Source organism: Neophocaena asiaeorientalis, unplaced genomic scaffold, assembly GCF_003031525.2.
Source record: "Neophocaena asiaeorientalis asiaeorientalis breed wild unplaced genomic scaffold, Neophocaena_asiaeorientalis_V1.1 scaffold136, whole genome shotgun sequence".
Taxonomy (NCBI): domain Eukaryota; kingdom Metazoa; phylum Chordata; class Mammalia; order Artiodactyla; family Phocoenidae; genus Neophocaena; species Neophocaena asiaeorientalis.
In genome coordinates this window covers 1857547-1873057 of record NW_020185333.1, presented here as the reverse complement: position 1 = coordinate 1873057, position 15511 = coordinate 1857547, and the positions used below count along the sequence as shown (strand labels likewise).

Below are 15511 nucleotides of genomic sequence, written 5' to 3'. Positions count from 1 at the left end.
AAAAAAAAAAAAAACAAAAAAAAAACAAACAAAAAAAAAATACATAAAATAAAAACAAATCGATATCTAAAGCAAAAAAAAAAATATTGTGCTAAGATGGATATTCATTTTCCGAAGCTACTACTGATATATCAACAGAATCAAAATAACAAAAGGTCCCCTCAGAAAACTTCAGTGTCAAGATGTAAATGAATTTTGACTAGAATTTAAATATTTACCACAAGAGAAGCATTATTTAAAATGAGGTGGCCCTAGGAGTAAATGACCACTGATCTCCTTCATCAAGTGACCTTTGTGAGAAATAAAAATCTGATAAAACCCACAGGGTGATCTGCAAGGTTTTGATGTGGGTGCTACTGTCCAAGTGTAAAGAAAACTTACCCTAACACATCCATCTGACCCGATGGTGATGACTTCACCCTCGTCCAGCATTATCTGGTTAATGGGACCCTGGTGACAAGGCTTGCCTGCAGCTCGACTCAGCTCGACTTTGATGTGGCCACCTTCCCAAAGCAGCATGTTGCCCCATTCTGACCCTGAGAGCACCTGGCAGGTGTGCGGAAAGGAAAGAACGTGCATGAAGACAGACAAACGTGTATAAATGCTTCAAAGAGCTGGTGAGACTTGTTTCTAAAGATTTTTCTTGGTTATGAAAGTAAAAATTGTTTTAATTTTTAAAATAATAAAATACAGCTATGAAAATTCACTACCCCAGAAACAACCACTTGTCACATTTTGACATATTTGCTCCTAGCGTTATATATAGTTTTACCTCATTGTGTATGTTGGTTAATTTTTCAAACATATCTGCAGTAGATTTCTTTGTACATCTCTTAAGGACACAACCCAGGAGTGGAATTACCAGGTCAAAATTTAGAGACATGTTTAAAGTTCTTGATAGATGAAATTCTACTTTTTAAGAGTGATAATATCAAATGTTATGTTTGATAATTGTGAGGTCAGTACTGAACTCAGCAAATTATAGCAGAATTCAATTTCAAATAAGGATGATCATCTAGAACCACTTCACATTAATGCACTTAATCCAGCACTTCCCAAAGTATGTACCACCAAACACTAGTTCTTAAGATGTTTAACTAATATAATAAGTAATACTAATTGAATATTGACTCCATGCCAAGCAGTGCTTGAGCACTTAACATATGTTGTTATTTAATCCTAAAAACCGTATGAACTAGGTACATTTACCAAGGATACCATGTGCTGTTGTACAGGTTGGGTACTTTATTTTCCCAGAAGAGACAGTTTTTCTCATTTGCACAAAGGAACCATCTGGGCTGATGATGGAAGTCCTGACTATTACTATCCCCATTTTATAAAGTAAAAAAACTGAAGCACAGAACAGTTAAGTACATTGCCCAAAATTACTCAGAGGAGTCAGGGTTCTAAACCACGCGCTATGGCTCAAAACCTCCCATTCCAACTAATGCTGCCTCAAAAGACATATGCTAGGAAAAACAAAGTCAAACAGGTTTCTTTTCTCTAGGACCCCTTGGAAGCGTTTTTTTCTTTTTTAAAAAATTAATTAATTTATTTATTTTTGGCTGTGTTGGGTCCCCGTTTCTGTGCGAGGGCTTTCTCCAGTTGTGGCAAGCGGGGGCCATTCTTCATCACGGTGCGCGGGCCTCTCACTATCGTGGCCTCTCTTGTTGCGGAGCACAGGCTCCAGACGCGCAGGCTCAGCAGTTGTGGCTCACGGGCCCAGTCGCTCCGTGGCACGTGGGATCCTCCCAGACCAGGGCTCGAACCCGTGTCCCCTGTATTAGCAGGCAGACTCTCAACCACTGCGCCACCAGGGAAGCCTCCCTTGGAAGCTTTAATACAGAAGTGTTCACTGGGAATCACCATGAGAAATTTCTAGCTGCAAAGGAATTTGACCAGGAAAGTCTCTTCATAGAGTTTCTGTGCAAAAGAATGTTGCAGGCGATGCCCTTTGGGGAACTCTGATCTAATTCTTGCCTGCCTGCTCGAGGACTCTGCAGCCCCATTTTCCTCTCACCTAGAGGAACTTATGACCTTACTCAGTCTTTTCTACTTCTCCAGTCTACCTATGCTTATCTATTCTACCTATTTTACCTATTAAGCCTCCGCCCACTTGTCTTTACTTAGACTTTTTTTCTGTCCAGTAACTAAAACCACCAAAAGTCACCAAAGCCTGTAAGTCATTTCTTTCTGAAATGTCACTCATGTCTAGCTTCCCTCTTCCATTTGTCCTGAGAAAAGTCCAGACTCTCATCATCTCTTCTTACATAAAAGCAGTATCTTCCTTCTGAGCTCATCTCCTTGACTCCACATTTCCCTTCTAATATGCTTGGCATTTGTGGCCAAATTTATATATAACTTCTTTCATTTGCAACTCTACTCTTCCAGAACCTAATAGTTCCGCCTGGCTGTTCCAGTCCTCATACACTAGGGCCCCACCATACTTCTCAATCTCATTTCCCACTCCTTCCCAACATGAGTACTCCAATTAATCCTCTAAGTATGTAATATTTACTCCTAACTCTAAATATTTCCTTTTGCGGCTCTTTCATTTAAAATGGGTTCTTTTCTCCCCTACCTCTACACAAACTCTTCTGAACCTTTTTCAGATATATCTCATACCATGTTTTTAATGATCTTTAGCTTAATTCTTACAGAATTTGAAGCTGGAATGATTTATTATCATCTTATAGGTTTGGATATATAATTTATAATTTAGCCAGCACCCAAGACTTTTTATTTCCTACCATACACCATGATTTCAAATTAAGAATATTCCACTAGGCAGTGACTAGACCATTTGGTTCCTCAGAGTAATATTTGTATGTTGGCATTTTCTTATAACTGAGATGACCACAAATAATACTATATAACTCATCCTAACAGGAAGCCTTATACAATATTAATGGAGAACTGATCCTATAGGCAATATGTCTATAAATTTTATAAGAAGAAGAAGAAACTAACAGATTAAAATTGCAGTGTTGTAGATGTCACTATACAGTGGCTCAATCTTCCTGAACAATAATTTGATATAAAAGCAAAAGACACAAGACTGTATATAACCTTTGACCCAGTAAGTCTTCTTGGAGGATCATGGCAAAGAAGAGAGAAGGGAAAGATAAACATTATAAACATTGCAACTCCATGACACAGTTAAAAGTGACAAGTCACTATGTTAATATATGAAAATGCTCACATACTTTATACGTGTATATAATATTTAGTAAAGACAAAATGATATGTACATGTGGATTATGACAATTTCACAGAATTAAAATTGATAATCTGAAAAGGTAAAATTAAATGCTCATTATATTTGCAATTATAGTATCTGTTATTGCCAATATTGGCAGTGCTTTTTAGACTGCTTTCATAATGTATATCACTTCATTTCATTTCAATAATTTCATTATTGTAGAATAGTAGCTGTACTCACCTTCCCATCTGGGAGCTCCATGTAACCTTCTATATCATTAGTGGCTGTTTTGCCAAATCGACCCAATGAACCCTGAAGCTTGAGGCCAGTGAATGTTACAGCCATTTCCCAGAACCTGCCAACAAAAGAGCCTGAATGTACCTCAAAGAAATTTTATTTATTTTAATTTTAATTATCACCCAAACATTTAACATATTTCATAGTCACATATTATTTCATTTATCCATTCATTCAATTAAAATGTATTAAGTATCAACTACTTGTCAGGCAAAGTTCTAGGCAATATGAATTCGGCATCGAGCAAAATAGTCCAAAATGGAAAAATTCCATGCCTTTGCAGATCTTACATTTTAGAGTTGTGTTTTCCTATGCAATAGCCACACATTTGACTATTTTAATTTAGACTTAAAGTAATTAACATTAAATAAAATTTAAACATCAGTGTTTCATTCAGACTGACCAGTTTCAAGTATTCAATAGCTACATGTGGCTACTGTCTACTAGATTGGCCAGCACAGAACACTCCCACCGTAGCAGAAAGTTCTACTGCATAGTACCACTTTAGAGGATATAAACGTTTTCCAAAAGTTCTAATTTACTTGTTGTGTAACTCTGAGTGATTTTCTTGATCACATTGTACTTTCATTCGCTCATGTGTAAAATGAGAATATTATTTGCACCAACCTCATGAAATTGAAAAACTCTTTTAGAACAGTGCCTAGCACATAAGGTCAATCAATGTTAAGTTACTAATATTTTCTTATTCATAATCTGAACAAATCAATAGTCAGAATGATGAAAAACCATGTAGAAAAAAGAAAGAATCTGGCCTACCAACTGGATGTAGAATAGATAATGGACAGTATCAACAAGCCAATAATATGAAGCCAAGAGCCTAAATGACCAACACCCTTCTCCAAGGCTGTTGTAGGTCCCCTGATCATATGTTTCCATTTCCTGTTTCTTTTACAGCACACCACACATGAAATTGTTCAAGGTCTATCTTTCCCCAAAGACATAGTACATAGAAAATATGCACTCTACGCATAGCACAGGGAGATCAGCTCGGTGCTTTGTGACCGCCTGGAGGGGTGGGATAAGGAGGGTGGGAGGGAGGGAGACGCAAGAGGGAAGAGATATGGGAACATATGTATAATTGATTCACTTTGTTATAAAGCAGAAACTAACACACCATTGTAAAGCTATTATACCCCAATAAAGATGTTAAAAAAAAAGAAAATATGCACTCTAGTAAGCAATGGAAAAATTAGAATTTTTTAACCTATAGCCAGCAGAGAGTTAGTTGACAATTCCCCCAAGATTTAAAAATCTGTTCAATTATTCTATATTTCAAAAGGACCAGACTTAAATTGGAATGAAAAGAATTTAAGATAGATTAAAAAAACCTCTTTCTCATAAAGAGACACTGGGAATCAAGTTAAGGGCAGCTCGAGAGTATTGCTAGAAGGTTGTTAAATAAAGGACAAAATCAGTTCCATCCTGAACAAAGAACAAAGGGTATATAATATAGTGGAAAACACCCAGAGACCTGAGATCAAGAGTAGGCTCTGTTACCATTTAGTATTGAGGGTCCTGCATCAGGAATGGTTCTGTTATAATTCTTATTCTACAAGTGAAGACTGAGTTCAGAGACATCAAGATGACTTATCCATCTCACAGTATCACTACAACACACTGAACAGTGGATATGAAAGTTCAATATGAACTTGGACACAGCACGCCAATGTTAGTAAGACATTATACAAACTCTCTTAGGAAGTGAAGGCAGCAAGCAAAATTCAAAAGCCCTTCTTTTATCTATGCTGGTTTCAGTAATAAAATCTCCATACCCAACTAGAAAAGCTGCACTACAGTTAGTTTTTTAAATAACACATTTAAAAATTATCCTAATGTTAACAACATCAGCAAAAATGTCTCCAGCTGGTCAATCCTCTTAGAAAAGACCCTAACAATAAACGACTAGCACCTGTATCAGTCATGCAACCTACTTGATGTGGCCGGATCCCGATGTAGTAAGCTGCTCGTCATCTTCAGGATTGAAAGTAACCTTGAAAACTTCCTGGGAAAAAGCTTTTGTCCTCAGTAGGGGCTGCTCTTCTTTCCAATTCCAGATTGTCAGTGTGTGGTCAGGGTTGCCACCAACAGAGGCCAGCAAGGTACCATTGCAGTTAAAGTCTACACATGCATAGGCCAGATCAGTCCCATCTGAAAGGATGAAAAGATGAATGCAAGTCTAATGAACACGGACAGCACTTACTTTTCAAAAGTGTATTAGTTAAATCAAAAAAAGGAGAGAGATCTTCCCTGGTGGCGCAGTGGTTGAGAGTCCGCCTGCCGATGCAGGGGGCGCGGGTTCGTGCCTCGGTCCACGAAGATCCCACGTGCCGCGGAGCAGAAGGCCCATGAGCCATGGCCGCTGGGCCTGCGCGTCTGGAGCCTCTGCTCCGCGGCGGGAGAGGCCACGGCAGTGAGAGACCCGCGTACCACAAATAAATAAATAAATAAAATTTTAAAAAGAGAGAGAGAGAGCACCCTTAGTGGTGTGCATTGGTGGAAGAATGCCAAGACTCCCCTAAAGAAACAATTCGAAAATCACTCATCACCCTTGGCTGTAGAATGAACTACATGATATGGGAGGAGCGGGGGAGGGTGAAGAAATCTTAATCACACTTTGCATGAGAAAAACACTTTGAGAATACATTCTACTTTATGAAGTGGGGAAGGGTGACACAAAAGCATATTAGACAGCAGAGAGAAATCAATTTAAAATCTGTCCCTGAAAATTTCACAAAATAAAAACTGATGACTTCAGTTTTCTGGTTATGCATGGGAGGAGCTAAGAAATCACCATTCCATCCTAACAACAAGTAAAAAGCTGAACAGACTGAAAAATCAACAGCTCTTCTTGGATCTATAGGAGAAGAAAGGAAACAGGGCAAACCCCTGCCCCCAAGAATGGAGAGACCACCAGGTACATACAGGGATTTGCAACTCACCAGAGCAGAGGCTTCCAAGCAGCAACAGCCAGAACAGCTCAAGGAACCACTGCCAGTGAAGTAAAACACGAACTCTAACTGACGAATTGCTGGAGGCTCAGTGTGGACAAGTCTGAGAATTAAAAACTCCAGGGGGACCCAGTCATAAGGTGGCCCCAACAATATTGTGAGATTTACCTCCAGGAGTTGACCAGATTCCTAACGTAAAAATACCTAGAAAAATCCCCCCAGGCTTCCAACAGAAGGAGGGGAAAAGGAACTATTTTGAAATAGGAGAGCCTCTGTTCTTCTTAATAAGGTCTGCCCTCAGGGGAAACTAATTAACCAGAGCCTGACCGGCTGGAATGTTATCAGAGCTTAACTGACCTGGAGAAGGAAATATCCAACCCAGCCCACTCTAGCCATCCTGTCCTACCTAAGCGGGGAGAAAAATGCTGAGAAACATTTGTGAAGTTCACAGTCCAGAGGCATAGGCTCACCAAAAAACTGGGACCTAATCCCAGGACTAGAGAATGCTTCCCCTGCCCCACACCTTACCACCAGGTGACTAAAGTCCTACTTAAGGCAGTTCTTTTTACCCAGTACATCATGTCTGGCTACCCAGAAAAAATTACAAGGCATACCAAAAAGCAAAAAAAGACAGTTTGAAGACACAAAGCATGCAGCACAACCAGACATGGCATAGATGTTGGAATTGTCATATTGGGAATTTAAAACAACTCTAATTAATATGCTAAGGGCTCTAACAGATAAAGTAGACAACATAGAAGAGCAGATAGGCAATGTCAGCAGAGAGATGGAAATCCTAAGGAAAGAACCAAAAAGAAATGCTAGAGATAAAAAAAAAAACCACTGTAACAGAAATGAAGAATGCTTTTGATGGGCTCATTACTAGATTGGACACAGCTGAGGAAAGACTCTTAGCTACAGGATATCTCAATAGAATCTTCAAAAACCAAAAAGCAAAGAGAACAAAGACTGATAAAAACAGAACAGAATATCCAAGGGCTGTGGGACAACTACAAAAGGTGTAATGTATGTGTGGTGGGAATACCAGAAGGAGAAGAAAGAGGAACATAAGAAATATTTAAACCAATAATGACTGAGAAATTTCCCAAATTAATGTCACACACCAAACCATGGATCCAGGAAGCTCAGAGATCACCAACCAGGATAAATGCCCAGAAACACTACAGAAAATGAAAGATACAGAAAAAAAAATACTGCAGATAAAAGAAAAAGAGGGGGGACAAAAATCTTACCTAAAAAACACTAACCTAGAATTCTGCGCCCTGAAAAATTATCTTTCAAGGGTGACAGATAGGGCTTCCCTGCTGGTTGAGAGTCCTCCTGCCGATGCAGGGATGAGGGTTCGTGCCGCGGAGCGGAGTGGCTGGGCCCGTGAGCCATGGCCGCTGAGCCTGCGCGTCCGGAGCCTGTGCTCCGCAACAGGAGAGGCCACAACAGTGAGAGGCCCGCATACCGCAAAAAAAAAAAAGGTGACAGATAAAGACTTTCTCAGACCAACAAACACTGAGGGAATCTGTTGCCAGGAGACCTGCCTTGCAAGAAATGTTAAAAGAAGTTCTTTAGAAAGAAGGAAAATAATATGGGTCAGAAAATTCCTACATAAAGGAAGAGAATTCCTACATAAAGGAAGAGAATCAAAGGAGTAAATGAAAGTAAAATAAAACTTTCTATTTCCCAAATTAATGTCACACACCAAACCATGGATCCAGGAAGCTCAGAGATCACCAACCAGGATAAATGCCCAGAAACACTACAGAAAATGAAAGATACAGAAAAAAAAATACTGCAGATAAAAGAAAAAGAGGGGGGACAAAAATCTTACCTAAAAAACACTAACCTAGAATTCTGCGCCCTGAAAAATTATCTTTCAAGGGTGACAGATAGGGCTTCCCTGCTGGTTGAGAGTCCTCCTGCCGATGCAGGGATGAGGGTTCGTGCCGCGGAGCGGAGTGGCTGGGCCCGTGAGCCATGGCCGCTGAGCCTGCGCGTCCGGAGCCTGTGCTCCGCAACAGGAGAGGCCACAACAGTGAGAGGCCCGCATACCGCAAAAAAAAAAAAGGTGACAGATAAAGACTTTCTCAGACCAACAAACACTGAGGGAATCTGTTGCCAGGAGACCTGCCTTGCAAGAAATGTTAAAAGAAGTTCTTTAGAAAGAAGGAAAATAATATGGGTCAGAAAATTGGATCTACATAAAGGAAGAGAATCAAAGGAGTAAATGAAAGTAAAATAAAACTTTCATTTTTCTTATTCTTGATTGATGTAACAGATGTACATTGATGTAACAGATAACTGTTCAAAATAAAAGCAATAATGTATTTGATTATGTATGCTTACGTCTGTGTGTGTTATGTAAGTGAAATGAATGCTTATATATAAGCTTATATGTAACTGAAATGAATGACAGCAGCTAAAATGCCCCTTAATAGGTGAACGGATACATAAGATGTAGTACATCCAGACAATGGAATATTATTGAGCACTAAAAAGAAATGGACTATCAAGCCATTAAAAGACAAGGAGGAAGCTTAAATGCATAGTACTGAGTGAAAGAAGCCAATCTGAGAAGGCTACGTACTGTATAATTCCAACTCTATGACATTTTGGAAAAGGCAAAACTATGGAGACAATAAAAGATCAGTGGTTGCCAGAGAGGGTAGGGCAGTTATGAATAGACAGAGCACAGACGATATTTAGGACAGGCTTTGGGAAAACTCCTATTCAGAATACTGAATGATGTTATAATGATGGATATATGTCATTCTACATTTGTCTAAATGAATACAGAACACCACAAGTGAACCCTAAGGGAAACTACGGACTTTGGGTAATCGTGACTGTTAACATCAACTCATCCTTGGTAAAAAATGTACCATTCTGATGAGTTATGTTGATAATGAGTAGGCTAAGCATGGGTGAGGGGAGAGGGTATGTGGGAATCTCTGAAACTTCCTCTCAATTTTATTGTAAACGTAAAAACTGCTCTGAAAAATAAAATCTTTTTTAAAAATTGACTACTGAAATTAATTATATGGAAAACAGAATTGTAAGATAATTGTGATGGTAATTTTATGTGTCAACTTGGTTGGGCTATAGTACCCAGTTATTCAATTAAACACTAATCTAGACGTTGCTGTGAAGATAGTTTGTAGATGTGGTCAACATCTATAATCAGTTAAGATTATCCTTGGTAACCTGGGTGGGCCTCATCCCATCAGCTGAAAGCACTTAAAGCAGAACTAAGGTTTCCCTGAGGAAGCAGTTCTGCCCTTAGATGAAGAATCAATTCCTTCCCAAGAATTTCCAGCCTGCTAGCCTGCCCTACAAACTTCAGATTTGCCAGCCCTCGTAATTACGTAAGCCAGTTCCTTCAAATAAATCTCTCATCTCTCTCCCACCAGCTGTGTTGCTCTGGAGGACCCTGACTGCTACAATAATGTTACATTTTCAAAATGTTGTTAACCTTAAATGTGAGATATTTTAAAGATTCTACTAGACTCACCTTGAAGTATTCTGTAGGGCCTCAAAGAAGGATATTCATAAATGATAATCTTTGGGAAAACTCCTTTTTCTGCTACTGTGAAGTAAGTTTTTTGGGGGTGAACCTATAAAAGATAAAATCTCACTAAAGCACTGAAAGGGAGATTATCATATAAATCACTCAGTTAATACAGTATTTAGCATCTGTTACCTTATAATTTGTTTATTAGGATCCATTCTAATAGAAAACTCAAAACTCGGCATCTAATAAATACTTGACAATGGATATAATTTAAACTTAAAACTAGAAGAATACTCATTTTAAGTTTTACTTTCATTAAGAGAGTCATGTCTTAACTCTACAATTTTTTAAATTGCCATCAGAAGAGCTAGAACAGTGGTTCCCAATCTTTAGCAGGCATCAGAATCACAGGTAGGGCTTATTAAAAGCACAGATTGCAAGCTTTAACACTAGAGTTTCTGATTCAGTAAATTGGGGCTGGGACCTGATATTCTGCATTTACATTTCTAACAATTTCCCAGGTGATGCTGGTGATGCTGAATCTGGGGACCACTCTTTGAGAACAACTAAGTTAGATGAATTGCTTACCCTGCGTTTGGTGTTTTGCTTTATTTTTAATGGAGACCTAGGACAAGCAAGACATCTACTTACTCAACACATCAATTCACCCTGTCTTTTCTGGAAGAGAGCTTATATCCTCCAAAACACATTTCTCATGGCTTTCTCATAGCCTCACAAGAGCATTTCTCATCCACAAATGGATAACTATTTCAGAAAAATTGAAGTGACATGGGCAGTGGAGGAAGGTCCCTGTCACTCTCTGGACACCAGCAAGCCCCAGCACACGCGGAGAAGAGCCCCACCGACACACAGCACTCAGGGTTCAGGAGGGTGAGTTTTTAGGGTAAGCATTCTTGTTCACACTACACCCCTAACTACTGACCTCAAACCAAATCATCGTGCCACAAAATAGAAAAACAGACATTTCAAAACTATTGTTGGCCACAAAGTGATAGAAAAATAAGCAGGCTAGATGTTGCTCAGTCCTCTGCAGATGCGGGGGGACCTCGGGGCTCATGGTACTTTGAGATGGTCCCGACCAACTTCCTCCACAGAGCCTTCATGTCGGGCCCGTGAATATTTGCAACGGCTGGTGCCACCGTAGCATGTACTTGTGTATATATACCTAACTTTTTGGTTTTGCCTCTTTATTTTTTTTTAATTGGCCGTGCACACGACTTGCGATTTCTTAATTCCCCGACCAGGGATTGAACCCGCGCCCCCTGCAGTGGAAGCGTGGAGTTCTAACCACTGAACCACCAGGGAATTCCCAGAGAGGGGCCTTTTAAAATGAGAACAAGTTGATTTAGTATGCTTTTATGCTGAGGATGCCTAAGGAAGTAAAGGCTGAAGATACAAGAAAGAAAACGACTGACGGAGACAGACACCTGAGGAGGAATAAAGAGACAGACTCGAAATCACACACAGATCTTTTTGTCAACTGTTTGAAACTACTGAATGTACAATTTATGCTTCATTTCGTAATGTTCAACTCTTTTATCTGGCACTTAGCTTTAATTATCATGTGAATTATCATTTGTGTTGTTCATCTCAGTATTTTTGCAGAATAGCAGCATAGCATTTCCTGTGAAAAACCTGCATGACTATGGGAAAGTCACTCAACGTCTATTAGCCCCAGTTTCCTTATCTGCAAAATGAGATGATAATATTATTAATATAATATTATAATATTGCATGGAGCTAATGTCAGTGAACGTAGTGGTTGTCATCGTGAATTGAAAATACCTTAGAATAAAGACTGCTGTGCATCTCATGTAATCCCTCCTCACAGCCTGGCTGGTCCACAGAACAAACAAACACATGGATGGATTTTTGTTTTCTAAGTTACTAAAGGCATACCCCAATGACACCAATTCCCCTGCCACTGCTGCTTCGCAGGTAGGTCTGTTCCTTGGTTTTCAAATTCAGAAGGATCAGCTGGTTCCCAGCTACGTACAACACCATATTGCTGTCCAGAAGTTGTAGGTTGGCCCGCTTTCTGCAGTCATAACCAAAGGAATGTCTGAGGGAAAGTTGCAAAGGAAAACAAGTGAAACAACAACCATCCTAGAGAGGGGAAAAGTAACGAAATGAATATATTTTTAAAACCTATACCCTTAGTTAGATAAAGATCCGGGGTTGAAGTAGTTGAATTTTATGCTGAAACTCAGAGTTATTTACTGTATTACTAACATAATCTTGTTTTTAAATTAGGTGAAAATTCTCACACTCTGATTCAGTCTTTTAGTTTTCCTAGGAAAACCCTGAAAGCACATTAATTTTTTTTGCAATAAAAAATAAACTTTCTATTTGGGTACTATAGAGAGCAAAGTAGTCCCCTAAATAATTTCATTTTCCTCTCTCCTGCTAAAACTAAATCACATTATAATGTGAGAGAAAGTCTGTCTTTGCCATCTTTGTACTCCCAAAGCCTGTCCAGTTTGTTGACTGAACATAGTAAAAGGATCATGTAGGCCTCTTCCTTGATGCTGAAAGACAAGATGTTTAAAATTCTGACATGTTTGTGAAATTCTGACACACCAGTGACAATGTGACTACTGTAATAAATTCACATAAATATAATTGAAATTTAATCATATGAAAATTATAAAAATTGACTAAATAATACATAATATATAAGTATATAAAATAAATAGGCTAACATTTCCTTTCCAAGATCATTAGTATGTACGGGTGTGCAGATGAGTATATACGTGTGTGTGCGTTTATGCTATAGAGTAAAACTGCATTAATTCAAAACAGAGATTTAAAAAACTGAGCTATAAAACATTTTTTAAGTGTACCTTGTTATTACGTTCAAGCTCAAATTAATATAACCCAAGATATAAGTGTAATAATTAAATGAGATCAACCTATTAAAAAATTATAGTTTGCCAAAGAAATATATTATGTAGTGTATCTTAAGTAGATATATTCTTATTTTCCAAGAATACATTGCTGAACACAAAAGTTGAAGGATCACTGGAGCAATCCTTATTTCTTGAGACCTTGTTTTTGTTTTGTTTTTTCAGTCTGATTTTAGACGATTCCCCTTATTTGTAAGTATATATTTTCAGAGAAAGAAATTATACAAAACTTTTAACAAGAACGATATGTAAAATGTAAAAAAGGAAGAGCAAATTTTAATTAATGCAATTTGAATTGTGAAGAATATATAAATTATAACTAACTACAAGTAACTATACCTATCTCACTGCCTCATAGTTAAATTGAAAAAAGAGAAAGAGAACATTTCAGGGCACTTGTACAAGAAAAAGGAATTTTATAAATTTAAAAGACATTAATGCCTAAAATTGAATCATATAGAAATGCAAATGAATATGTGATCCAAGATCTAGATGAAGCTATTCTGCCCTCATGGAGAATACCTGGGGCCGCCTCACAATTAAAGAGTAGAGTCTACAGCCCCTTATCTTTACAGAGCCTGGTATGGGGCAGGAAGTTTTGCCTCCCCTCTTTTTCCCTCTCCCTAAACTACTGTTCTCACCTTTCCTTCTTCCTTCTCTCCTTTCCCTTTTCCCAGGTGCCAGTGTAATACTCTAAAGGGCTAGAAGAATGTCTAACTATGAGAGTAGAAGTGGGCTACCATCCCTTCACTAACTTGGATGACAGCAGGGAATCGGAGACATGATCATTTATCTAATAGTATCATCTGTAATTTCAGGGGGAAACTCCCTCTTACTTGCTGCTGTTTTGATTGAAGGCCCTTTCAAATGCAGAAATGGGTTAGATTGTAGCTTGCCAAACACTTTCCCTCTAAATCAATCACAACCTGCTTGAGGGCAGAGACTGCTTCTCATTCATCTGTTTCCTGGAATGCCTACCACAGAGTCTTGAGCCTATTCGGTCGAATGAATGAATGAATGAATAACTAGAGTCTGATCTTTTCCTTTTAACCCCAGAGGACAAGGCAGTCCCTAAGCAGAGCTCTGAAAATGTTAAAATGTATTCTGACGTACCTTCACCTCCCTTCTGTTTTATCTCATCCTCCCTTTTGGCACCTATTCTTAACTTCCTATCAGAGGCCCAGGGCCTTCGCTGTTTGTCCATGTCCATCTAGAACCTCCACTTTAAAGTGGTGTTTAAACACTGTCTTAAGTGCTGTTTAGTGTCTTCTATAAATTATGCTGTGGTTTAGGTGATATTTTATAAATTATACTTCCTTGATTGATTTAGAAGACACAAATGTTAAAACTGAAGTAGATGAAGAATTAAAAGGGTATATGGGGATACACGAGAGCAGACTTCTTACAGCTTCTCACAAGAAACAGAGATTATATTTTTTCATCTCTAGAGAGTAGGACTAAGTCTAATGCAGGACATTCCAGAAAGGCAGATTGTAATTCAAGGCCTGGAGGAGCTCTCTAATAATGTAAGCTATTCAAAAATGGGATAAGCTGCTTTGTGACTGCCCTGCTTTTGAAAGTGTTCAAGTCCATAGCTTATACAGCCACTCCTCCAGCATGAGTAGAAAGGATTCATGCACTGAGCCAAACATCAAGATCGCTCTGACTCCCTTATTTACAGGCTAGGCATATCTCTCTAATACAGAGATCCTTGTATTCAGGAGCACCAAATCCCCAGTGTTGAGAGCTGGGAGAAGGCAGTACAATCAAAATTACCCGAGAAGCTTTTTCAGAGTACATATATACCCAAGCCCCTCTCCACGTGGAAATAATGCAGTAGGTCCAGGAAGCTATCAGAGCACGTGCATTTCAGGAAAAGCTTCTAGGTGACTAATAAACCACTTCATTTGAAAAAAATCGACTAGAAGGCCAACAGCATAACTTTTATCAGTAACCTGTCCAAAGGCCACAAAGGAAAAAAAAAAGGTCCTCAAGAGAGAAAACTCCAGGTTACAAATTTCAGGGTGAATTAGTTTTAGTTACACCTGGGATCGAAATAAAGTTAGAAGATATAATAACAATAACATGTTCTATTTTTACATAAAAAGCAAAACTGAGTCAGGAAGTACACTGCCCTTCCCCTCTCAGCACCCCTTTTATAAGGGGCCAGTCAGTGTCTGGGCCATGCGGTCATAACCACTGTCCTTCTGAGGGTAGGCATGCTGAATTGCTAACCAAGGGCCTTAATGGAAATTGTCTCCTAACTAGCACCTCACAAACCTAACATCATAAAGTGATGGCAAACCCTAAATCCCCTTGTTAATCATCCCACTTTTACTTTTCTTCACAGACTTTTATTCTTCTATTAAAATGGGTTATAGGGCTTCCCTGGTGGCGCAATGGTTGAGAGTCCGCCTGCCGATGCAGGGGACACGGGTTCGTGCCCTGGTCTGGGAAGATCCCGCATGCCGCGGAGCGGCTGGGCCCGTGAGCCACGGCCGCTGAGTCTGCGTGTCCGGAGCCTGTGCTCCACAACGGGAGAGGCCACAACAGTGAGAGGCTCACGTACCGCAAAAAAAAAAAAAAAAAAAAA

General features: G+C 39.1%; 1 protein-coding gene across 1 annotated transcript in view; it reads right to left on the bottom strand.

Moving 5' to 3' along the window:
- The window catches only part of CFAP44 (cilia and flagella associated protein 44), a 127246-nt gene that overhangs the window by 98494 nt on the left and 13241 nt on the right, over positions 1-15511 (bottom strand). Inside the window, exons 4-8 of the mRNA XM_024735411.1 lie at positions 11912-12074; positions 9992-10094; positions 5452-5668; positions 3443-3557; positions 382-546 (exon numbers count right to left, since the gene is read on the bottom strand). Of these exons, the coding sequence (XP_024591179.1) occupies positions 382-546; positions 3443-3557; positions 5452-5668; positions 9992-10094; positions 11912-12074 (763 nt within the window). The remainder of the gene's footprint in view (positions 1-381; positions 547-3442; positions 3558-5451; positions 5669-9991; positions 10095-11911; positions 12075-15511) is intronic.